We start from the raw sequence: 25519 nt of genomic DNA, 5'->3' as shown, positions 1-25519 counted from the left end.
TCTTTCTTTTAAAAAAATGTTTTAAAGATATATTTTATGTCTGTGTTCCTGCTGGTCTGTATGTTCACCACATGTGTTGCAGGTACCCAAGGAGTTCAGAAGAGCGTGTCACAGATCCCCTGGAACTGGAGTTATAAGCAGTTGTAAGCCACTCATTGTGGGTGCAGTCAGTGCTCTTAACCACAAAGCCGCCATCATTCCAGTCCCAAATATATATATATATATATATATATATATATATATATTCTCCTAGAAACAAACTTTTACGACTAGAAGAGATAAAACTCGAGCTGCCATTTTACTAAATCAGTGTCTCAGCTTGCCTTGCCTCTTCATTGTCCTGCTGCTCTCCTCTTCTCCCCCATCTTCCCGCCTGGTATGAGCTTGTTTTTGGCCTGTCTCCTTCAAGCCTGGCCTGTCTGTTTCTGGAAAAGCCTACTCCCTCACTTTCCTTCCTGTCTTCTGAGCAAGGCCATCCCCGAAGGCCGTTCTGTCTCTGCAGCCTGTAGTTATTTTCCTCGTGTGAGAATGCCTGCAAGTTTTACTGTTTTCTTGGCATCTTTTCCCATCTTGTCCCGGGTTGCGCTTCCTGGCTTTTATGCCCCTTGAGGGCAGGATTGAGATCTGACTCACCTTCCCTGCAATGATTCCCTTGCCTTTCACTATAGGCACTAGTGCATATTCATACTTATGAACTGAATACATCCCTGGCTAGTTGCCAAGTGGTTCTGATTCACTTGAAACCCCGTTGAGTTTCCTTGTACAATTAGTATTACAATGGCCCTATTTTTAACCAGGTCTTGTGGTGGTGAAGGAGCTGGTGAGTGAGGTCATGCTTTCTTATGCTCTCTAGTCTCCCTGGCTTCCTCCTTCTCCTGTGGGTTAGGTGTCTGTAGCCTGTCTGCCATCTTTCCCTGAATACTCAGAACATTCCAGTCCTTGCTTCTTGATCTCTTGAATTAACAAACTGGACTACATGAAGTAAAAGCAACCATATGCATAGCAAAGACAGCCTACAGAATGGGAGAGAAGTAGGAGGCCAAAGGTCCTGTCCCATCAGCAGCTCCCAAATAAACACACGGAGGCTTACATTAATTATAAACGCTTGGCCAATAGCTCAGGGTTGCTGCTAGCTAACTCTTACATTTAAGTTAACCCATATTTCTTATCTATGGTTTGCTCATGGATTGTTACCCCATGTTCTACATGCCCTTCTTCCTCTCTGACTAGCTGGCTACTCGTCTGACTTCCCCCTTCTTCCTCCCACCATTCTCTTAGTCTGGCTCTCCTGTCTAACCTTATTCTGTTCAGCTTTTGGCCAGTCAGCTTCTTTATTAGACCAGTCACAGTGACAAATCTTCGCAGTGTACAAAGAGATTATCCCACAGTAAGAAAGCACTGCCATGCATATGCTCCAGACAGGGGGAGCTTGTAAAGAACCACACAAATCAAACACCAAGGGTAGAACTTGGTGGGAATGCTGAGCAGGAGTGTCTAGACTTGTCGGGTGTGGTCAGGCTTGGTTGACGCCCTTCTTCCATTCTGCAGTCTGACCCCTTGTCATGTCTCAGGAAGACGGATGAAGTGGTCCATCTGTGCGTCTTTTGGAAGTCCCATAGAGAGGAAGCCATCTTTGGTTTTTCTGTAGGGACGCTGTCAGCCAGAGCCATTTGATTAGCCTGTTGCTCACAGCCCAGACTTCCTGTATCTGCTGTTTTCCTTTCTTGCTGAGACAGAACACCCGACAGAAGGAAGGGTTTATTCGGGCCAGCTGGGAAGAGGATGGCCGCAGAAGTGTGGGACAGCAGGTCACATTGCAGGTGCAACCAGGAAGCGGAGGTAAAGGCTGGTTTCCTCTAGTTCTTTTTAGTGTGGGACTGCAGCTCCTGGGATGGTGCAAACCTACATTTAAATCAGGTCCTCCCTGCTCAGTTAATCGAATGTAGAAGCTTCCTTGCTGTCATGCCCGGAGGTTGGTCCCTTAGGTGACTGTAGATCCTATCGAGTTGATAATGATAATGACCTGTCCACTTCCTCTCCCTCTTATAGAGCTGTGCAAATGGCTCTCGATCCTGGCAGATCACTTACTAGAATATGCATATGGTGCATCTCATAAATCATACCTAAGCCTTAAGTAAACCCCAGTAGTCAACATCAATAACAATCCCTCTTCTCCAGCCAAATTCTGTTGCCTGGAAACTGATTGGGTGGAGTGTTCTGATGTTAGAACACACATTCTCTAAGATGCACTTCCCATTCATTCATTCATTCATTCATTCATTCATTCACTTTCATTCTTGCCTCGACTTTTGTATAGCTTGCCTTCCCTCTGAGGTTTCTGAGAATTTCATCTGGTTTCAGAGCAACTAAGTTATCTGCCCCCACCCCCCTCACCCCATGACAAGTGACTGACTGCTAGACAGCTAGGACTGGGGACCAACAGTCCCCTTGAGCATTGAGTTCTAGCTGCATTTAGATTGCTTGGGGGCTGTTGCCTGGGATGGATGCAGACTTCTACAAGGGTGTGGAACACATTCTCCAGGAGGCATTTTGCCCCCCCCCCGGGGGGGGGGAAAGCTATGTTTTTCAGGTGGGAGTGAAGGGGTTATTTTTAAGGGACATTGTTGCATTTAAGCATAGGATCAGTTAGATTGTGGCAGAGTATGTGATGTTAATACTCTACTTCTAGTGAAATTCCAGACTGTAACAGAGGATTTCTTTGTACAGTGTGGTTGGTAAGTTGCATGCTGCCAGTAAACGTAAAAAAAAAAAAGAGAAAAGGACTTTCACGTGTATTTCTCAAAATATACTTGGTGTTAATGTTCCACAAGTCCTAACCTATCAAATGCACTCGATGGAAAAGGCCCTGCTTTTTCATGAAAGAAGTATTCTATCCACTCTTGGCTCAGGCCAGAGGGAGACTTCTGAGGGTCTCTGTTGGTACCTTGGAGTATATGAACTGGAGGCAAATTCAGGCGAGTGTGTCTGAGCCTATACCCTGGGTGCACATATATAAATGGTAAATGGAGGACCGAGTCCGGGTTTAAATCATGAAGCTTTCATGTTGGTTACTTCATATGTTTGCATGCTTTCTCCTTATAACCCTTACAAGTCAGCATTTGGTTATATTTTACTAACCCCCCCCCATTTTTTCCCAAGAAATGCTAGGGTCTTATTTTAATTACAAAGCTTTGCTACATGGCCTAGGCTAGCCTCAAACTCAGGGTCCTCCAGCTTCAGCCTTCCAAAAAGCTGGGAATGCAGGCATGTGCCACCACACCTGGTTTAATATTTAGCTCCTTATCCTCTTGAATGTTCTGTAAACCCTCTTTAGTAGACTCATCTTCTTTGGCAGAAAACGTTGTTCCAGGTGCTTCCAGTTTCTTTAGACAGTTCTAGGCTCTCCTCTTCCACTCTCCAGAGTGGTTGAGGGATGCTGGGAGTCTCTGCAGTGCTGAGTTTGGGGGCTGGTGTGATGGCATGAGAACATCTATCATTGTCCAGCTTTTCCACTATGGTCATTGTTTATCCTGCACTCACATCTAAATTCCCCTGTGTGTTCTCACCCACCCCCCAGTAGTTCCCACCATCCCAAGCTCATTTGGAAGCTGTTTTCTTCAGGGTCCGTTGATCCATAATTCACGTACAATATATCTGAAAGACCAACGTTAATGAATCTCATCTATTAACGTGTAAACTAGTCACCGGATATGTCTAAGAAAAAAAAAAAAAAAAAAAAACAAGCTGCCTACTCCCTCTGCCCTCATACCAGAAGCCACACGCACTTCTGTGACCTCAAAGGTGAGGGGGTTTCCTCCTCTAGCAGACAAGCAATTGGTCCTGCTGCAGTGGATACCAGCTCGGTGTTCTCTAATGCAATTTGGCTCTGAGGTTGTGTGCCTGCCCACAGTGTCAGATACAATAGATTAGGATGGGAAGTCCTTAAGATACTTGGTTTCCAATCAGATGCCAGCTTGCATCCCCAGGTTGGTTGTCTGTGTGGTTTTGTTTCGGACATGGGGTCTTTATATAGCCTAGGTTAGCCTAGAATTGGCGAGCCTGCCTTTGACTCCAGATTGGTGGGATGACACATGTGCACCCCTATCCTGGATTTGTTTTCCCTGAGCTTCTGACCCACCTTCTGTAAACTAAGGTTCCCATACTTGCCTCCCCAGGTTCAGTTAATTAGTACAACCCAGGGAAACACCAGGCTATTCAAGGATATTCTAGAGCAGGGTGGTTCTCAACCCTCCTAATGCTGTGACCCGTTAATACAGTGCCTCATGTTGTGGTGACCCCAAACCATAACATTATTTTGTTGCTACTTCATGACTGTCAATTTGTTACTGTTACGAATTATATTGTTAATAATTGGCAGAGTAGCTGATACTGGAGTTGCAACCCACAGGTTGAGAACTACTGCTCTATAGGCTACAGACTGGAGTGAATTCTGGGGGAGATGTGAGGAGCCCCTTGACTGTTCTAGGCATACTGTGCTCCAGGAACCTCCGTATGTTCAGCCATGCAAAAGCTATGCCCTATCCTTTGGGTTTTTATGAAGCCCTCTTTATATAGTCACGATCACTAATAGACTGGCTGGGGAATCCAACAAACAAGGCTTGTGTATGTCACCATTCTTTCTGGCCTCTCTGTGCAGCATTCCTTCCTCCAGAGATAGGACAGGCCCTGTCTGGAATGAGGGAGGGGTTTTTTGTTTGTTTGTTTTAACCTGCTATTGGACAAGAATAGACAGGCCAGAGCTCTTTTAGGCCAGATGCAAGAATGAATGTGAGGGAAGAAGAAGAGTTTCTGAGAGCTTCCTTGAAGAAGAGGAATTCATTTTCACGGCTGCCCTTTGGAAAAGGCTCACAAAGTAAACTGTGGACAAAGGCCAGAACATACGCATGGTAAGGGAAGTCCTGAGAGAAAGTGGTGGCACACAACTTTAGTCCCAGCACTTGGGAGGTAGAGGCAGGTGGAGCTCTATGATTTCAAGGCCAGCCTGGTCTATAGAGTGAGTTCCAGGACAGCCAGGACTGTTACACACAGAAAACCTGTCTTGAAAAATTTAAAAATTAATAAATAAAAGAAAGGAAACGCAGACGGTCACTTCTGAGATTACTTTGACAAAAGGACGGCCTCCCCTTGGGACATGGCACTCTAGCGGGAACACATGCTGGGGTGCAGAGTGACCAGCTCTGCAAGGTTCAATTCTCCCAAGGTGTCCTGAATCCTAGGCACAAATCTGTGTTTGGCTGGTTGTGGACTCTTCTTAACCATCCAGGCCGGGGATACTTGCAGCCCGACCTTACTGCCTGCCTTAAACTCAAGGAAGACCTTGAGCCACAGTTTGGGCCGCACAGGATTTGTTCCCACAGCAGCTCAATATGGGGACAACTTGTTAACAGTAGATAACTAACAACTGCCAAGATAACAGGTATTTGGAGACTATTAAAATTCTGTTGAAGGTAATGCACAATCAGTATTACGATGTGGAAAGAATAGGACTCACGGGTTGGGTTTACCTGCGAGTGGAGAAACCGTGAGCGCTCCTCCGATACCTGTGCGCATCACACACCAGCCACTACAGACCTTTGGACTTGTATTTCCTCAATGTGGAAGTTGGGAGCGTCTGGATAGGGAACTCAGTTTAACCTTTGTAGCAGCCGTAATCTGATAACCCTGCCTTTCCACCTGTCCTGGAAAAGGACCCTTAGGTGCAGCTCTGAGACGTCTTTTGCTTGTGCTCCATTTCTGTCTCCTTAGCTGGGTTTTAAGAAACCAAGAAAAGCACCTCTGGTTATGTAAAAGCATCAGGGACGTGGTAACACTGTCCCCTTTGTCACCAGCCACCCTGAGAGGTTAGGGAGAAACGCCATGGGTGGTGGGAGCAACCCGGAAAGTTGTTCCAATTCTGTAGTTTTAACATGCGCAAAGAGGGAGAGGCCTTGAAGAGAGAAGTCCAGCGTCTGGAAAGCGGGGCAGTCTTGTGTTCTCTCCAACTCTGCGGTTTTAAAACCAAATCAGAGGAGGAAGGCGAGAGACCCGGAGACCCGTAGAGTCCTCTCTCCCTCCTCAGTCACCAGGGATCGAGCACCAGGGACGCTTACTGGGGTCGACCCTTGCACATCCCAACTTCCCGCGTGAGCAGGTCGGGATGGGCGGGGCGAGAGGCGTGTCCTGCGGGGGCGTGGCCGGCGGAAAGCCCCTGCGTCTCCGCCCACTTCCCTTTCTCGCAGCGCTGCCCGGCGGGCTCGGCCTCTAGGGCTGTGACGCTCGGGGAGGGGTGGAGCCCGAAGCCCGGCCGCTGTCTCGGGACGATGCCCGCACCCCGCCGCGCCCCGAGCCCGCCCCCGGCCATCCGCAGGCCCACGGGCAGGCGCGTGTGAGCGGCTAGCGGCGGGCGAGGAGCCGCAGCCCGGCCCGCGATGTCACCATTGTTCAGCTGGGTGGCCAAGGTAGGCGGCGGCGGGCCGGAGCTATCGGGGGCCGGGGGCCTCCAACCGCCGGGCCGCGGCGCGGGGGCGCGAGGGCGCGGGGGCGCGGGGTGGGGGTGGCGGACGCCAGCCGGTTCCAGCGAGCTCGGAAAAGTACTTTTCATTCATTGCTCCTCGCACCCCGCGGGCCAGCCTCCCCCAAGGCGTCGCGCCCGTTTCCCGGCCGGGGAGACTGAGGCACAGCCAGAGTCCCCGGTTGTGGCCCCCAGATCGTGGGACCGCTCCTCCCCATCCTGGATCCTCTGCGCCCCGGGCTGGCTGGGGCAGGTCGCTGAGGAGGATATTGCCTGGCTTTAGCTCTTGTAACCGGCAGTTTTCAAGAGACAAGCTGCCGGGTGTTAAGTGTGTGAAATGTAACTTTGTCTGCACAAAGTTTTATGACTGCGGCTCTCCGGCTTTCAGGGCTGAGCGTTGGAAATCCAGGCCGGCGGCGCACGGCTGCTTAACTTAAAAAAAAAAAAAAACTTTGCGGAATTACCAGGATTGCCTCCAGCTTTGCTTGGGTTGTGTGTGTGTTTGGAATAATGCATTGCTCCCAGCCATGAAAGAGGCCCAGCTCCTCTTATGAATATGAGATTGTGTGTGTGCGCGTGTGTGTAATAACTTCACCTCGAGAGAACCCGTTAGCTCCTTTCTGACCCTTTATAAATAGTAGTTAGGTGGGGGTTATAGTTCCAGTTACGATGTGAGGCGTTCAGAGTGGGGTTTTTAACCCCCCCAATTAAATTTTTCTGAATACCTGTCTGGGAGTAGACATGGCTTCGCCTGTAATATAAGTAATAAAGTGGAGACAGAAACTGGGTAGTAAGGTTAGTTATGAGGTGACATCAAGGAACAACATTCCAACTCAAAAGAGACCTTACCAGGAAGGAAGCAGCAGGTGCTACGCTGACAGGGTTTGTAGAAAACGTTTATTTAATTTCGTTTTACATTCCAGCCCAAATTCTCCCACCCCCTCCTCCCGACACCCTTGGCCCCCTCCCCCCCCCACACCTACCCACTGTCCATACCTCCCAGCAGGTAAAGGTTCCTATGGGGAGTCAGCAAAGTTGGGACAGGACCCAAGCTTAATGTGCCAGACTTTAAGCTCTGTGTTAAGGCTGAGCTTGACATCCCCTCATAGGGCTCATTTCAGGGATAGGTCCTGGTCCTACTGCCAGGGGCCCCTCAAATAACTCAAGGTTCACAACTGTGTCCCACATATGGGAGAGTCTAGTTTGGTCCCATGGAGGCTCTACAGCTGTTGGTCCAGGGATCATTAGTTCCCAAGAGCTTGGTTCAGCTGTCTGTGTAGATTTCTCCATCATGATCTTGACCTCCTTTGCTCATAATTCCCTCCTCCCTCTCTCTTCGACTGGATTCCGGGAGTTTGGCCTGGTGCTTGGTTGTGGATGTCTGCATCTGATCCCATCAGGTACTGGATGAAGGCTCTGTGATGATAGTTGGGGTATTCACCAATCTGATTACATGCACCCTCTCCACTAGTGCTAGGAGTTAACTGGGGTCATCCTTGTGGAGTTTCTCTCTGACCCCGTCATGGCTCTTTCTATCAAGGTATTTCTTTCCTTGCTCTTCTCCCCATTGACCATCCCATTCCCTCATGTTCTCATCCCCCGTGTCCTCCACTTTACCCATCCCCTCCCTCCCAGTTTACCTGGGAGAGCTCATGTAATTCTCCCTCCCAGGGAAATCCATGTGTTCCCTCTTAGGGTTCTCCTTGTTACCTCGCTTCTCTGGAGCTGTGGATTGTTGGCTGGTTATCCTTTGCTTTACATCTAATGTCCACTTATGAGTGAGTACATACCGTGTTTGTCTTTCTGAGTCTGGGTTACCTCACTCAAGATGATTTATTTCTAGTTCATCCGTTTGCCTGCAAATTTCACGATGTCGGTGGTTTTTACAGCTGAGTAATATTCCGTTGTGTAAATGTATTACATTTTCTTTATCCATTCTTTGTAGAAAACTTTTGAGCCTGTACATAAAGTATAATTTTTCTCCTGAAAAAAGTTCACAATTTTGCTTTTAAAGAATCTTTTAACTTTTCCTGTTAACGATAAACTTAAAAATAGTATTAATGTTTACAAAGCGATTCAGAATATGTATACTCTGTAGGTTGTAGATCTTACCATTATTGTTGGTATTTGTTTATTTTGGTTATTGTTTGTTTTTAATATTGTACTCTAAGGGGGGAAATGAGTTTCACAGAGGTTCATTCCAACACCAGCAAGGAGTAGATCTGTAAAGATTCTTACAGCAGCAGCAGTAGCAGAACAACTGAACCTACTACTGCTTCTCTATTTCTCAGTTGTATTTACTTCTTTGGAGCATGTGTAACAAGTTGCTTTTCACTGTAGGACATGGGCCTCTGTTGACTTTGTTGCAGACTGAAGCCTTATTTCAAATAGCTTGGAGGGGCTCTGGGAAGTCCCAGCCTCCTTCAGGGGGTGGGTACTTCTCAGACATCCACACCGTGGGCTCATAGCTTGATTTTGATTTTGTTATCCCTGAACTGGTGTTAACACCTTAGGCCACCAGTAGCACAAAACAAAAAACCACTCAATGGTTTTTAGAGCAAATTTCTCTTTAGTTGTCACTATTTTTTTAATTTTAATTTTTTTGAGAAAGGGTCTCACTATATACGCTTTGCTGGTCTGGAACTGGTTAGACCATGTTGGTCTCAATCTGACAGACATCCTAAAGTTGTATGTCTCTATGCCCATTTGTTACGTGTTTATATTCATATTCTTGTAGCACGTACAATTATAGATTACATCTTGAATTAATTTTTTCACCCAGTGTTATTTTGTGAATGAAAAAAATCTGACCTTTTTGGAGAGTGTTCCGTAAAATGGGGTATGATAGTGTGTACCTGTAACCCCAGCATTGAGATGAACGGAAAAAGATCAGGAGTTCAGGGTCATCATCCTCAGCCACATAGTGAGGTAAGGTCACTCTAGGCTTCAAGAAACTCAGTCTTTAGGAAAAAATACCAAACTGAAACACACACAAAAAGAAAGAAAAGCTACTTGGTCTGGTTCATTTTCTGGGGACCTGTTCAGACCATGATGAAGACTTACTGTTTTAAAAATAAGGAATGGTCTAAAGGCAGAAACAGAGGTGTAGCTAACACGAAAAATGGGCATAATACTAACGGGCATTTATATTGGAATTAAAAATGCATGAGATCACTCTGAGCGCAGGTCTCACACCACACCTGCCTATCATTCAGCTGATTTATTTTCCATCTTGACCTTGGCAGCCAAAGCTCTGCACCTGGCAGGGGAGGGAAAGGGGAGTGGGTGTTGATGCAGACTGATGATACCTGAGTTGGCAATCTCCCTTGTGTGAACGGTGACTCGGTAACTGTAGAGAGCAATTTAATAACGGAAGAATAAGACCTAGGTGGGAAACAGTTCAAGAGGTTCTTTTGCTGTTGTTCTGCTTTTGAATGAGCATACACCCTTGTTCTGCTTTTAGTTGAGCATGGATTGGAGCCTGGTTGAAAGTGTGCACTGAACAAATGATAGCTCTGGGGTTTAAGCACAGTTTCTTCATAAATCTTCCTGGGGATACTTGTTCCCCTTCCGACATAATAAATAAAAAGGAAGTCCTCAAGCTTTATGGTTTCTAGATTATACTACACATGTTCCTCCAGCCCCACAGTCTTGACTCTTGGCTTCTGTTAGTGAAAACTGATCTCAGAAGACCTGCCAGCTAACCCTAGGAACCTACTTAGATTTGTACTTGTTTGTAAAGATTGTGACTAAGGTTGTTGGTAGTGTCACAGGATTTTGAGTATGTGTGTATATATTAGTTTACAGATTAAAAAACGACAAATGGCATATAAAAATGCTTGTCTGAAATTCAAGGTATTTTCATGTGGTTTGTGCCATGTATTATTTTACGGGGCTTATAGTTTTATTCAACAAGTGTATATTGGGTACTGTCAGTGTGCTGGGTAATTAATGCTCATGTTCCAGAGTAGTGGTTCTCAGCCTGTGAGTCTCAACCCCTTTGGGGGGCACATCAGCTAGTCTTCATATCAGATATTAAAGATTCATAACAATAGCAAAATTACAGTTATGAAGTAGCAATGAAATAATTGTATGGTTAGGAACCACTACAATACCAGGAACTGTATTAAAGGGTCACAGCATTAGGAAGGTTGAGAACCATTGCACTAGAGGTGTGTTTTACACAATAGGTTTGTTCTTTAAAAACTGCACATTGAAGATTTTCATTTTGTTGTTGTTGTTTTGTTTGTTTGAGACAAAAATCTTACTAACTAGTAGCCCTGACTGGCATCAAACATTTTGTCTGTCTAAAACATACATACATAAATACATATATATCCATCTTCATTTGTTAGGTCACTTAATACATACATACATGCATGCATGCATACATACACACACCCAGCAGTGTACCTGCTGTACGTGAGGCTGTTGTGAGGAACTGTAGAGAGGTAGACCAGTTCTCTATTTCTGTGGTCTTTACATTCCAATCAGGAGAGCCAGAGAAGTCAATAGATAAGCAAGGTAATTCCAGCTGCTGTTCAGTGCTAGGAAGAGAAGTAAACTGAGAGGGTTGGGGACTGGGTGGGGTGGTGTAGGGTACAGTGGGGTGGGGAGTGCTCTTAAGCTTGCTCTGGGGCTCAGCAGCATCAGGAAAGCCCTGTGAGCTAGTCCTGAGAGGCAAACTCCACCCATGGAGTGCATTCTAGGCCGAGTAGATGAGAGCTCTGAGTACAGGGCTGGGTTTGGAATTGTGTTTAAACACAGTAGGAGGACAGTAGATGGGTGGAAAGGAGGTGGTGGTGTCCATTGATGTGTGTTGTGGATGGAAGGAGGCAGACTTCTTGGGCTGTACTTGGGCTATTGCATCTCTGTTAGGAGGTGTTGGTGGTAAAAAGGCAGGCTGGGTGCATCATTTTTCTTCAGCTTTTGAAATGATCTGGCCTGCTGGCTCTGCTCCATCTACTTTCCTGAAGCAATTTTTACTTCATCTTTGTTGAGTATGAGTGCATCTTGTTCTTTGATTAGCTGCTTCTAACCACAGTATTCAACCAAGTCCCTTCCTGGCTCCCAGCTTATTTATTCACCTTTGAGTAGGCCCCCTTCCGTGCCAGCGGTCAGCTGGACTTGCTCTTCAGTTTACCAGAGCACAGCGTAGCCACCTTCACAGCCCTTCTTCTGGGAGGTGTCCACCTGGCTATTGCAAGTGTTTATTTAGGCAACACTGCAGTCTTGCTTGAAGTCATCCTATGTTGGTTTGTCCTTGAGATGTCCTTAAAGCACAGGCATTTTCTCCTTTATATTAATTCTACATTTAATTAGTGATTGCTTAAGTTTAATAAAGAGCAAAGAACTCCTTAATAGTAGTCTAGCCATCCCTTGTACTTGGAAAATGTGCTGCCTCTGCTAAGTGCAGCTGGAGTAAGCCACACATCAGTACAGCTTCAGTGGAGCCTTATCTCTGTCTGTAGAGGTTTGATTCTTTTGGGCTAGTAACTCTAGGATTGGTTGTTCTAATGAAGAGAGGATGGAGGAATGCTGGAGTGGAGGATGGTCTCCTGCAGAACACAACCAGAGCAGGTCTCATAATAAGAAACAAGGGTCATCTTAGTTTGTTCCTTGATTCATCTTAGTCTGTATGTGTCTGTGTCCTAATGGTCCATTTCTGTCAAAACGCCTCCACCCTCTGCCCTTTTCCCAAGGCATCTCTGATTAATCATTCATCTGTTGGATGAGTGGAGAATAATGAGAAGGGCAGGGCAGGGCAGGGCAGGGCAGGGCAGGACTGATTTTTGTCGGGCTGCTAGACTGCTCTGTGCATCAGTGCAATGAGGCTGGACAAGTGAGTGGTCACCTGAACACCCACGGAATCAGGTCTCCTTCAGAAAAGCTATCATTTGATCCCAGTCGGGATCCTCTGGAGACCATAACCGACCTCCCTCAGACTTGAAGCTGTTGGTCCACTCTGTGAGGTGCCTTATGTTGTGGTTATTTAAGTAGCATAGCCCTTCTGCTAGTCTGATAACACTGTGAAAATCAACATGGGGTACCATAGCGTGTGCAGTCACCTGGGTGCCCCAGGTAATGTGGCTGTGGTCGGGATGGAACCCTTCCTTGCTGCATTTCTACCGAGCTCCTGGGTCATGTGGCTGTTTCCAGGCCGGGGACCACACCACAAGTAAGAAGGTCCTCTTTTTTTTTTTTTTTTCTGAGAACATATGCCATGATTCTACTTGGGCTTCTTGTTTTTATCTTTTCTACAAGAGAAACCTAAAAGAGAAGATCAGTGATCTTGAAATTGGATGTCTAGGGGATAAAAGTGAAAGAAGACCTCTGTCCCTCACACCCTGACACCTTAAAAAAAAAAAAAAAATTGAACTTTTTTTTTAATGTGGTTACTATTCATTTTATCAAATTCAGAGTTTTTGGTCTTTGCTCTTCATATATAACTCTGCCCTACGAAGCATGGGTGTTACCTCCGTCTAGGAATTGGAATGGTATTTGTTTAAGATGGTACATTGCATCCTCTCCTCTCTTACAGAAACGCTATGTTTAAAATGGTACTAGAGCCAGACATTGCACTGCAGCCTGGAAGATCTTTAGGAGGTTGAGGCCAGCGCACTTTGCACAGACCTTGAAGGTGGTCAGTGCGATATAAAAGAGCAAGAAGGAAGTGGTGTTTGTGTCATAAAAAAAAAAAAAAAATTGAGTGGGAGATGCAGAGGCTTCCTACCTAGCCTGCCTGCACCTTCCTCATGGTCCATCCTGTTACTGGCACCTCGCACTGGGGAGATCCTCTGGTGGGCATGGCCAGAATGAACAGTGAGCTGTGCCAGCTCCCAGTGTCCTACAGAACACTCTGCCTTCTCAACCCTCCGTGCTGTGTCCATTCCGAACCCGTGACAACCACGAGTCTTTTTCTTCTCTGTATTTTTGCCTATGGAAATCATACCATATACACCTTCTTCAGATTGGCTCCCTTTATTTATAAATAGTCCCTTCTACTTCTTGTTTTTTATTTTATGAGATGCATATTTTGTCTGCATGAATGTGTACCAGGTGAGTGCCTGCAGATGTCAGGTGAGGGCATCAGATCCACTGGAACTGTAGTCATGGACAGTTGTGAGCCATCTTTTAGGTGCTGGGAATTGAACTCCTGTTCTGTGCAAGAGCAGTTAGAGCTGTTAATCACTGAGTTGTGTCTTCAGCTCCTTACCCCAGGCATACTACCTCGTTTCTTTTTATTGCTGAATAATATTCCATTATTCAAATGTTTTGTAACTGACCCATTTACCCCTAGAAGAGGGCCTTAATTGTGTTAAAGTTTTGGCAATTATAAATGAAGCTGCTGCTATCATGTTTATAGGATTTCCTGTGGGCATATGTTTTTGGGGTGGAGACCATGGGACATTTCTGGGTCATATGGGAAGCCTCCATTTATTTTTGTGAGGAATGTCCAGTCTTCCATTTTGTATCCCTACCAGCAGTAAGGAAAGTTGCTGTTGCTGTTGCTGGCCTGGGTTTGGTGGTTTAATGTTTATAATGAGTTTTTCTTTTGAGACAGTAGAAGAGACGATTTGTGGCACATGCGTTACGTTGGCCACAGTTGACAGCAGGACAGTTGTGGAGTGCTAGGGGCAAGGGGCCAGCAGGGACCCTCAGGGTCGTTCCCCGTGGTGAGGTGGTAACAGGAGCTCTAGACCCTTTGAGACAAATTGGCTGTCAGTGTGCTGTCCCGCAGTTAGGACCAGCCTCCCTGGTCTCCACCCTTGTTCCCAGCATCTCCTGGCTCTGTTCTCAACAGTGTACAGACCAGGTCATTTGGACCCTGCCTCTCCTTTTGTGCTTAGCGGTACATTTTATGCAGCGTCTACTTCGACCTCGTGGTGCACATGTTTCTCCAAGGAAGATAACGATAATTAACGCTGAAAGCTGTATTTTGTTAATCGAATAGGAATGTAGTGATATCTCCTGGTTGTGTTTTTCTGGTGATGTGATATGAAGTGTCTCCCCCCCCCCCCCGTTCATTTCATGGGCAAAAATAATATTTTCTTTTGAGTTTTTTTTTTTTTTAAAGATTTATTTTACTGCTTTAGATGTATACAATGGTGTCTCTGTGTGCATGTGTGCATATGCATGTTGGTGCCCCTAGAGGCCAGAAGAGGGCGCTGTATCCCTTGGAGCTAGAGTTATGCATCGGTTTGTTAGCCACTCAAGTGGATCCTGTGAACTGTACTCCAGTGTACTTTTATTTATTTATTTATTTATTTATTTATTTATTTATTTTCTTCTTCTTTTTACCCTTTGGGGGCTTGACACCCAGCTCCCAAAGAAATACACAGAGACTTATAAATGCCCAGCCTTCACTTGGCTTGTTTGTAGCCAGCTTTTCTTATCCTTGTCTGTGCTTTGCCTTTCTTTTTTTCCTACATATCTGCCTCCTTCTTACCCCGTGGCTGGATGGCCCCTGGGTCCTCTTTTCCTTTTCCCCTCCTTGCTCTTTTCCCTAGATGTCTCCTTATGTTTATTCTCTCTGCATGCCAGCCCTGCCTATCAGCTCTTCATTAGACCATCAGGTGCTATAGGCAGACAAAGTAACACAGCTTCACAGAGTTAAACAGATGCAATACAGAGGGATGCAACACACCTTTGCATCATTAAGCAGATATTCTGTAGCGTAAGCAAATGTAACACATCTTAAACTAATATTGCACAACACTCCAGTCTCCTGCAAGAACAGCAGATGCTACTGCCTGCCCACCTCTTCAGCCCCTTTGAAGTCTCATAGAGCGCTGTGTAGGCACACCTGTGAGACCTATGGGAAAACAAATCTTTAGTTAGATTTGTGAGAGTATAAATGTAAATACCTCAACTGACTGCATTTAAAAATTCCTGTTAATCTCTGATTTTGTCATAAACAGAGTGATGAATCAGTATTCTATGTCATTTTGCTAGATTTACCTGAAAAAAAAATATGTGACGGGAAGATTACTACGTAGTGTCTCACACTTTGATTCTTTCCTCCAGGTTATTTCATATCTGTCATGTTTTACGACAGAAGAGATGCATGAATTCTATTTACTTACTTTGAGAAAAATTGTCCAAGTTAATTTTGCTAAGCCTGTTTTCTCATCCCAAAAAGATTCCCATCTGTTTATTCTTTATTTCATTTTGTTTGTACAATCTATTTGTGACTTAACATAAAAATACGCTTAGGAAACTGGAAAGACCATTTGTAAGCATAGACTGTTCAGAACCTGGCTGTATGGGTAGGTGAAGTGAGTAGATGTTGCGCACGTGCAGTATCAGGTGCTGTGGGTACAGAAATGAGCCAGTGTTCCCATCCTTTTGAGCATCTTGCAGTTTGGTGGGGAGAGGAGAACTGTGAAGGTTAATTGTAGTGGGAACATGACTGTTTAGGACAGTTATGAGGATACAAGAACGTGAGGTCGGGGTGAACCCTTCAGGAAAGGGTAAATGGGGTTATAGTGTGGTAGGTTGTGCAAAAGGGTGGCTGGAGGAAACTAGAGGGGGTCTCCTCACATGCCTGACATACCTGAGTTATTCAGGGTTGTTGTCTAACTCTGCTGTGGTTTTAAGTTTTAAAAAAAATGATTTGTTATTTTTAATTATGTGTATGTGTGTGTCGTTGTGAGGGTGTGTGCTCATGAGTGCAGGTACCTGAGGAAGCCAGAGGTGTCACGTCCGGTGGATCTGGAGTAACAGGTGGTGAGCCACCTGACATGGGTGCTGCAAGAGTTTCAAGTTCTCTTAACTGCCGAGCCATCTCTCCAGTCCTGTGCTTCTCAGTCTTCCTAATGCTGCGACCCTTTAATACAATTCTTCATGTGGTGATACTCAACCATAAAATTGTTTTGTTGCTACTTTGTAACTAATTTTGCATTGTTATGAATTGTAATGTAAATATCTGTGCTTTCTGGCACTTTTAGGTGACCTATAAGGGGTCAACCCATAGGTTGAGAACCTCTGCAAGTATGACCCTCCCCCCCCAACACTTTTTGACAACAGTATTTTGTTTTGTTTTGTTTTGTTTTTGGAGACAGGGTTTCTCTGTATTGCTTTGGAACCTGTCCTGGAAATAGCTCTGTAGACCACACTGGCCTTGAACTCACAGAGGCCTGCCTCTGCCTCCCGAGCACTGGAACAGTATTTTTTCCCCTTTATCTCCCCCGCTGTAATTTTTATTAGTATTTTTGAAAATTCTATACAGTGTACTATGATCTTAGGCAGCCCTCCTCCCCAAACTCCTTCCAGATATTCCTCTCTTTCCTACCTGCCCAAATTTGTGTTGTCTTTTCTTTTTAAATCAGGTCTAGTTTGTGTTGCCTGTATGTTCTTTCCTTCTTTCCTTTGTGTTTACCTTCTTCTACCCATTTCCTCTCTAATCCCTGTCCTCCTCTTTTTAGATTGTTTTATATGTGTGTGTGTGTGTGTGTGTGTGTGTGTACATATGTACCTGTGTGTATACATACATACGTAAATACATAGACACTGCTGAGTCCATTCAGTATTACATGTGTGTGGCTTCGGGACTTGGTGCTGGATAATCAGTTAGGTGGCTCCTCCATGGTGGAAGACCATTTTTCCCACCCTCAGCATCCCTTAGCTACCTGTAGTTATTTGTGCAGGGGCAGGACCCCATGAGACTTCTGCTCTAGCATGCCTGCTGGTGTCCTTGTTCAGGTCTTGTTTAGGTTAACCATATTGTAGAGGTATCCTGAGTGAAGCTTCACTCGCTCTCATTTCTAGGAGACAGAATCCTACAGCAGCTTTCCCGGCCTTACAGGCTTTGGCTCTCAGCCTTTGTCCCCCCTCCCGTGTTCTGTGGTTCATAGGTGGCACACCTGGGTAAGACTGTTGGTCGCTCCCCTCCCTTGGCAGTATGCACAGCACCTTCTGTCACCAGTCTTTTTAATCTTGGGGAAAGCCTGTTATTTTAGCCAAACTCTTGGGACTTGTGTGGATTGAGTACTGAGGGAGCCTTCTCTTTCGTCCCAGCACAGGCCGTTAGTGATTGTGGCCAGAGTAAGTGGAAAGGAGATTTGAGTGTGATTCTGTTTGTTTATCCATACGAGGAAACTGGTACCCAGGCAGTCAATTTTGGTCACCAAGTTCACGTAAACCCAAATTTCTTTCTCTTGGTTTTGTGCACATTAATGCTGCCTTGCTGATTTGTTCGCAGTGTTTTCTAACCTTTCTAATGAGTCAAAGCTATGTGTGTCTTTTCAATAGTGTATTTTATTCCACCATATTTTATTTAGTCACATAAGGGCATACTTGTGAATTTCAGATCAAGATGGCCATGGGAAGTGTGAGCGGTGGTTGGGGCCAGCGGTCATTTGAACTAGGAAAAGTGCAGTAATCACGAGGCTGCAGAGGCCTGGAAGGACCAGCCGTAGGACTGTGTGCAGGGAAGAGAGTATGGCCCAGCCTTTGCACAGTGAGAGGTGCTGGAGTTCAGTGTGACAGAGCAATTTTCTGGCACTAAACTGTGGTGACACACTGATCCATTTAGTGCTCTTGTTTCTAGAAGACTCACAGGAATGAGCTACATGTATAATGTATTTCCTTTCCTCCACTTGGGGAAATTGATTTTGTTTGGAAAGCCATTACCTGTGTTGGGCATTTAAGAGAAGGGCAAGTTGGGCTAGCATTGAAATGCCATGGGGAGAAGAGATGATCACATTTCTGAACACTTTACACATGTCAGCCATTGTGTCGGGAGTAGTCAAGTTCAATCACTTTGTTGATACTTGGAATAATTGTAATACTAGTGTGATTATTCTCTCTCTCTCTCTCGTGTGTGTGTGTGTGTGTGTGTGTGTGTGTGTGTGTGTGTGTGCGCGCGCGCGCACACGCGCACATGCCTATGTGTAAACTAAAGTATAGAAAAATCTAGGTAACTTACCAGGGCCATTTTAATGTTTAAAACATTATTCTATTTTATGTGATGTTTTGCCTGTATGCATATCTGTGCATCGCATGAATGCATGTGAGGCCAGAGAGGGACTTGTATATCCTGGAACTAGAGTTGAGAGCTGCCATTTCGGTGTTGGGATTGAACCCAGGCCCTCTAGAAGAGCAGCCAGTGCTTTTAAAGTGCTGGGCCAATTCCTCTGGTCCTATCATAACTATGTTTTCTTCTTATTTATTTTTTTGGAGGGCAGAGGTTTGAGACCGGGCATCTCTGTGTAGTTCTGGCTGTTCTGGAGTTCGCTGGTTTCTCTCTCCAGTTTTCTTCTCTCTGGCCCAGAAATGTAAGGACACTGAAAGCATTTGTTATGGGCAGCTGGTTCCACCCTTGTGTGCCTACTTCCCAAAGCTGGCTAGTTGGTCATTTTATGCCTTTTCTCTTAAGGAAAGGAGCTCCATTCTCAGAGGACAAGATCCTTGTCCAAGTGGAAAATTAAAGATCAGTCAGAGTTGAAAGAATGTTAAGGGCAGTGAGGGAGTCCCAAGAGGTCAGTTTTGAAGTGATGCCCTCCCCTCCCTCAAGCTCACACTTCAGTGGTTACTGGGTTTGTCTTCTCTTTCCCCCTTCCCTCTCCTCTTTCCTTCCCCCCTTTCCTTCCTTGTCCCAGTGTAACCCAGGCTGTGCTGGAACTCATGGTCTCCCACCTAGGCTTTCAAGGGCTGGGACTGCAGGTTTGCCCTACCGCACGTGGCTTGCCAAGCTTGCTTTAGCTTGAATTTATTTATAGGATAAGTCATGGTGATCACATCTTCTCAGTCAGTCTCTTGAGCTTGGGAATGTTAGACTTCCCTCGGCCCCAGGTCCTGTTCTGCGAGCATGCAGTGTTGAATGTCCACTGTGTTCTTGTTCCATTTGGAATTTGTTTTTTGTGATTGCAACCCTGGCCGGAATCATAAATCTTCATCCATCTCCAGTAAGAAGGAACAAGTCCTTAGAGTGGGCTCTGTCACAGTTTTCTAACTGTCAGTGCATGGGGATAAGTAAATGGCTTCCTTCGGGCCGCTTAGCATTCGGCTGCTCAGTATGGAACAATTCAGAGTGCGCACTTAGGTGTGTTTCATCAACACTGCCTCGTTGCATTTGCGGGTAGAGAGGCTCCACAGCCGGCTAGCTCTGTTCCTCCTTTTTATTTACTGTTATTACATCATTATTCTTTTTTGGAGGTAGAGCTGGAACCTAGGCTAGGGCCTCGTGGATTTCAGTTAAGCACTCTACCTACCACTGAGCTACAGTCTCAGCTCTTCCTGTTCTTAAACGTGAGAAAAAGAAGACCTCCATGGGTGAGGTGAGTACAGCCAGGATGTTCAGGGGCTGGGAGGTGGCTTAGTGGCTAGGAACACTTGCTGCTTGAATGTGAAGACATGAGTTCAAATCCCCAACATCCATGTCAGAATCCTGGTATATCATGTGCATCCCTGAACCCCAGCATGGTATGGGGTGGGGATAGAAGGATTCTTGAGGGTGTAGCTCAGAGTTCAGTGAGAGACCTTGTGTCAAAAGTGTAAGATGGAGAATGATGGAACAGAACTCGGCACCTGATATCCTCTACCACCCTCCACCCTCCTCTGACTTCTGCATACATGTGCAGGTGTGCTCCTACATGCACACTTGCACACAACCATTCACTCATAGACACACACCCACCCCCGCATACCAAGAAGGAGTCCCGACTGGTGCTCTCTTTATCGATTTGTTGGTGCTGTCATGCTTGGGCTCTGACTTGTTTTGTCACGTGGTGTGGGAGTTAAACATAAGCTCTTGCTCAGTAGAACAGAACAAGAACATGGTCTTCCGTCAAGCATCAAGTCATTTAGATCAGATAAGAGGAAAATGGGGTAGAGAAACTATATTGGTCTCTGCTGCGCACAGCCTGGATGTCTTTGCCCAAGGCCACAGCTCTGGCCTTTCCCTGAAGTGGGCAGGGCAGGACTACTCTGCTGCCTCTCCTCTCTCTCCTCTCTCAGGGTACTGTGAGGATTTTCTTACTGCCAAGATTTTAAACAAGGAAAAGCTGGCCAACCAGAGATACAGGCTCTCCACTTTTGGAAAACTTTAAAAATAGGAAGGAAGCCTATTTGTTCAGTGAAGTTTACAATTGTAGACCTGTTAAAGGCAGAGAATTAGCCAAGAATGGTATTTTGTAGAAGTTCTTTTTACTGGGTGGACCCAAAGGAAACCAGTCATTAGATGAAAATAACCTAAGATTTTTGAGACGATATTTACTCACAGGCATTTGTGACTATTTCTATTGTCCGTGTGTCTGTTTTTTTTTTTTTATGTAAACACAATGTAAGTTTCCAAATATAAAATACTAGAGCTTATTAAGTTTGGCTTCAGAAACAAACAAAAACCCGCTTATGAGTAATAAGTTAATGTCTCCTTTATTTTGATCGTTAACAGGTTATATGGTGATCGTGAAATGCTAATAGAGGTGCTATGGTCAAAGCCTTCTTATTGTTCCAGAAATACCCATGTTCCCAAGTTTCTAAGTGAGTGGAAAGATTTCTAAAATATTTTCATTTCTCGAAATCCATGACTAATGTCTAGGAATTTACATCACCGCGGCGTTTCGGTCCGTTCCACTTGGTTTTGGTGTAAGCGAGAGAACATAACATTCAGGCAGTTCTCTAGTGTTAATGGGCGGAGGCTGTTTCCCTCCCCGGAAAAGCTCTGTGTGCTAGACCAGGAGAGCACACAGCTCCACACGGATGTTCTGCAGCCACCCGCTGTTGACTGGAGCAGTGTGGCCATTCTAGACATCTGCTGAGAGCCCCTTCTGCTCCTAGTTCATTGTGCGTTTGGATACATTATTGCAAATCCTCCACAGCACACACAGAATGAGACATGACCTCTTGGACAAAAAGGCAGGTGTGTGCAGAGGAATAATTGGAGTCAGAATTGCTTGTAGATGACTGTCTTGAATAATGTTGTCTGTAAAAGACAGTGTGGGTTTCAGGGAGCTGGGAGATGGTTTAGTCAGTAAAGAGGGCTAGCTGAGTTAAGTATGAGGACCCAGTTTTGAGTCCATGGCACCCATGCAGATGGCGTTTCATTGTGAGTAAATTAGAGACTGTGGTCCCAGCCCTGGGCTGGGGTCCCTGAGGCTCACTGGCTAGCCTGTCTAGACAACTCAGGTTATTGAGCTCTGGATTCAGTTGGAGACTCTGTGTCAAAAGTACAGTGGAGGGCTGGAGTGATGGCTCAGCAGTTAAGAGCACTCTGAGGTCTTCCAGACAACCAGGGTTTATTCCCACACGATGTCTAACAAATGAGTGTAACGCCAGATCCAGGGTGCTGAAGTTATCTTCTGACCTCTGAGGTCACTGCACTCTTGTGATACACTGACATACATGCGGCAAAACACCCATCACATAAAACAACAACACATAATTCTTTTTTAGAAAGTGGAGAGCAGTAGAGGAAAATACCTAGCATTAACCTCTGGTTTCTTCATGCCTGAGCACATACATGTATGCACACTTCCACAGATACAGTGTAGTAAGCACACATGTGCAACACACACACACACACACACACACACACACACACACACACACAGTGTTCTTTCTTTCCAGGAGCCACAGATCTACTTTGGCTGTGAGTATTCAGCCAGGCGCACCTGCCTGCCGAGGTAGGTGTGTGTTTTTACCGTGTTCCACCTGGATTGGACAGACAGGCAGCAGAGTGAAAGAAAGTGTGAGTGCCCCCAGCCTTTCATGCAGATCCATGGCGAGTGGCAAAGGAAGTTCTTCACCATCATGAGTCACTGCTGCTAAGCACGTAGAGGGTCTCAAGAGATGCCCACAGTGTGCATGTTTCCAGACATGTGGACGTGTGCTGCTGTTCATCATCATCATCATCATTATTGTTAATTTGGAAGGCTAGAGGTCTTAGCCGAATAAGGAATTTGACACCAACGATTATTTCATCCCAATGCAAACCAGATCCCGTGGCCTGGGAAAGCAGCTTTGACTGGGAAGGCCCAGTTCTGTCCACCTGAGCTCTGTGATTTGATGCCAGTCATGCTAGCCTTTTGCAGCTTTTTTCCCCAAGCTCTGAAATGAGCAGGTTGAATGAGTGATTGGAGGGCCCCATCCTGGAGTTAGGGCAGAGTTGGCACTAGTGAAGGTGTGGAGGTGGAAATGTGATGGGCAGAGGGAGACTCAGGATGCCTGTGATTGATAAAAAGCCTGGTTTTGGGGAAGCTGAGTGAGATAGGGACTGAGTGGATTCAGGCATAGGCCAGAGGCAGAGCCCTGGGTGGAGTAGAGGCCTGAATGTGATAGGGGGACAAAGTGCAGGCTTGACTCACAGTTGAGATTGGGCTCATGCTGAGGAATAAATAATGTGCACCTCTGTGGTTGAAAGCAGAGGGAAGGAGAAATGAGTAGAAGCCCCTTGCCATTCTGCGATTGGTCGCCTGGGAAGCACTTGGGCACCAGGGACTAAGGAGGGAGACCCACTTCCCGGTGAAGAGAATGAGGTTGATGGGGATGTCGGGTGGTCAAGGTGCCTGACGTTCAGGTGATTCTTTTTAAAGAGGTGATTGGGTGTTCGAGTCAAGTTAGGAAACCATTCAGAGGTAGAGACGCAGTAGATTCAGCCATTCTCTGCTGAAAGCTGGGAAGATGGGGAGCAGGAGAGGAGGACACCCGCTCCCCAACCTCTGGCACAGCTGAAGGACCCAGGAATCCTCTGCTGAGTCGGGGAGAGCAGATGCTAAGGCAGTAGTTGAGGCTGGCTGTGCAGGAGACATGGACACTAACCACGTCTAAAAGGGGCAGTTAGGTCCCACTCTGCGCATGCCCCTCCCCCATAGGGCTGGTCCTAGTGTATCTTCTTCCTCTCGTCCTTCTAAATCAAGATGGAGCGTCACTTTTGAAGATGTCCTTAGGACTCAGAGACTTTTGGTTCCCTCTTGGTGGGTGGAATTCAATCTTGGTGGGTGGGTCAGAATTCAGCCTAGTAAGTCTTGAGGTGTCTGGCCACCACGCCCTGGTGCTCTCTGGCATGAGTGGGCCAGCCAGCTGTGGGCTGGTTCCCAGCAGCAGCTCTTGGCCACTGCAGCCCTCTTACCTCTTGCTGGTGTCTGTGTTGGCTGTCTAGGAATGCTCCTGATAGTGAGTGTCTCATCCTGTGACATGAAGACAGCCTCCCTGCAGTTAGGGGACCAGCTGGGAGAGAACTGAGCCCCTCATGCATGCCTTGTGCTCTGCAACCCTTGAAGGTGGCGGCTGGAGGCAGGTTCCCAGTGTCCACCAAACCCACACCATTCCTTAAATTAAAAAAAAAAAAAAAAAAAAAAAAAAAAAAAAAGATACAGGGAAACTACATATATTGTGTACTTGGTGATACTCAAATCACAAATCTGTATGTAACTCACTCACCTTTGTTCCTTATTTGCTGGTGTGTAATGCTGAAGCCTTTTCTGGGGGCAGATTTGCTCCCTGGCAGTTGGAGGCCACCTTAGACCCCTCCCTGGGCCCCTTCCGCCTTCTTGGCTCAGAGCACTGCTGACATTACATCACCCTGTTGCGGCTTTTGAAGTCTTCTGAAATCAGAACTGATGCAGTCTGATCAGCAAGAAGCACTGTGGGGTCATGACCTCTCCCTTGATGTGAGGTTGACATTTCTCCTAATGCCCTAGGGTTTTGTTCCTTCCATTCTGTGGGCTTATCCCAGGCTTACAGGCAACTCAGGTCCTTAAATCTCGTTCACATGAACCGGTTGGCAAGCTGAAGCTGCCATGGGTACTTACCAACTGCAAGGGGTTTTTGTCTTGCAACTTATAATAATTTACATATATATCACTCTGCTCCTGATGAAGAAGGATTTTCTATTTGTTAGCTTGTTTGCCACTAGAAGGCCTTCCTTGACTATAGTAGAAGGTAAATTTGAAAGTACTGGTTTAAGAAAGATTATCCTTTCCTTTCCTTTCCTTTTTGGTGACAGTGCTCCAAAATGGCCTTGTTTCAAACTCATAGAGATTCACCTGCATCTGCCTCCCAAGGACTGGAATTCAAGAAGGGTATATGCCACCACAGAGACCCCAAAGTGTGCTTTAAACTTGTTAAACCCTTTAAAGATTACAATACTAATGAGTATAAAGTATAGGGAAAGCACCGTACGAGTATGAAAATAAACTATTAACTATGACTGCTGCCTGGAACCTGCTGCGCATAGCCTACTGAGAGCTGTTCTTTAGTGCCCTCTTTTTAACGTTATGTCTGATTTTGGCTGGGGTGGTGGCTGGGCAGGTAAAGGTGCTTGCTGCACAAGCCCAAAGATAAAATTTTATCCCTAGAACCCACATAAAGGTGGGAGGGAAATGTCCATTGCATGGAGCCGTCTGACCTGTACTTGCACACTGCTAGGCAAGGCGTCTTTAGCTATAACGTATGTGCTTGATGCCCTCTCCTTAGGGTTTAGTGTAAAACCTAGGGATTTGATACTGGGTTATGGATATTTGCATGTGTAATTTTACCTCTAATTAACTATAAGGCCAGGACCAAACCTTTTTGTTTATGGGATCAGAAATCCATCTAAGCATTTTCAGTGCTTTGCTTTAGTTTATTAAGCTACATGAACATATATTATGTTGTCGTAACACTTGTTAAATTAGGCTTGAATAGGTGGTTTGGAGTCGTGTTGGCACCCCAGACATCCTGTATACACAGTAACAATAAAATAGTAGTTTTAAAGTGAATCTCTATGAGTGAAAATATGTGGAAGAAATAATACACAGTTGTATTGCTAGATCTTTTGAAAATATAAGTCAGACCATGCCAGAGAGTTGACTTTTCTCTAAGAGGGTGTGTACAGGGCGGCTGTGTGAAGAATTGTTGGGCAGTGTTCCCCAACACTGTAAGGGAAATTAGAAGTCGAATTGCAGGATCGGAAGGCTCTTTTGTCTCTCAGTACAGTTTTCCATGTCTTAAGTCAGATGCATGATGGGAGCAGGCAGCTTTGTAAAGCTAAGTACATGGAGATGCCATTACAATAAAACAGAGGAC

General features: G+C 45.7%; 1 protein-coding gene across 2 annotated transcripts in view; it reads left to right on the top strand.

The window, feature by feature from the left end:
• Tbc1d1 (TBC1 domain family member 1) overlaps positions 1-25519 on the top strand; it is a 175767-nt gene that overhangs the window by 59366 nt on the left and 90882 nt on the right. The window contains exon 1 of one of the 2 annotated variants that reach the window (XM_051174031.1): positions 6227-6458. The exons of the other annotated variant lie outside the window; for it this stretch is intronic. Within the exon in view, the coding sequence (XP_051029988.1) occupies positions 6429-6458 (30 nt within the window). The 5' untranslated portion in view covers positions 6227-6428. Of the gene's footprint in view, positions 1-6226; positions 6459-25519 lie in introns of those variants that run through there. 2 annotated transcript variants of the gene reach the window in all.

The sequence above is a fragment of the Phodopus roborovskii genome, unplaced genomic scaffold (genome assembly GCF_943737965.1).
Source record: "Phodopus roborovskii unplaced genomic scaffold, PHOROB, whole genome shotgun sequence".
Classification (NCBI taxonomy): domain Eukaryota; kingdom Metazoa; phylum Chordata; class Mammalia; order Rodentia; family Cricetidae; genus Phodopus; species Phodopus roborovskii.
This window is presented reverse-complemented; position numbering and strand designations above follow the sequence as displayed.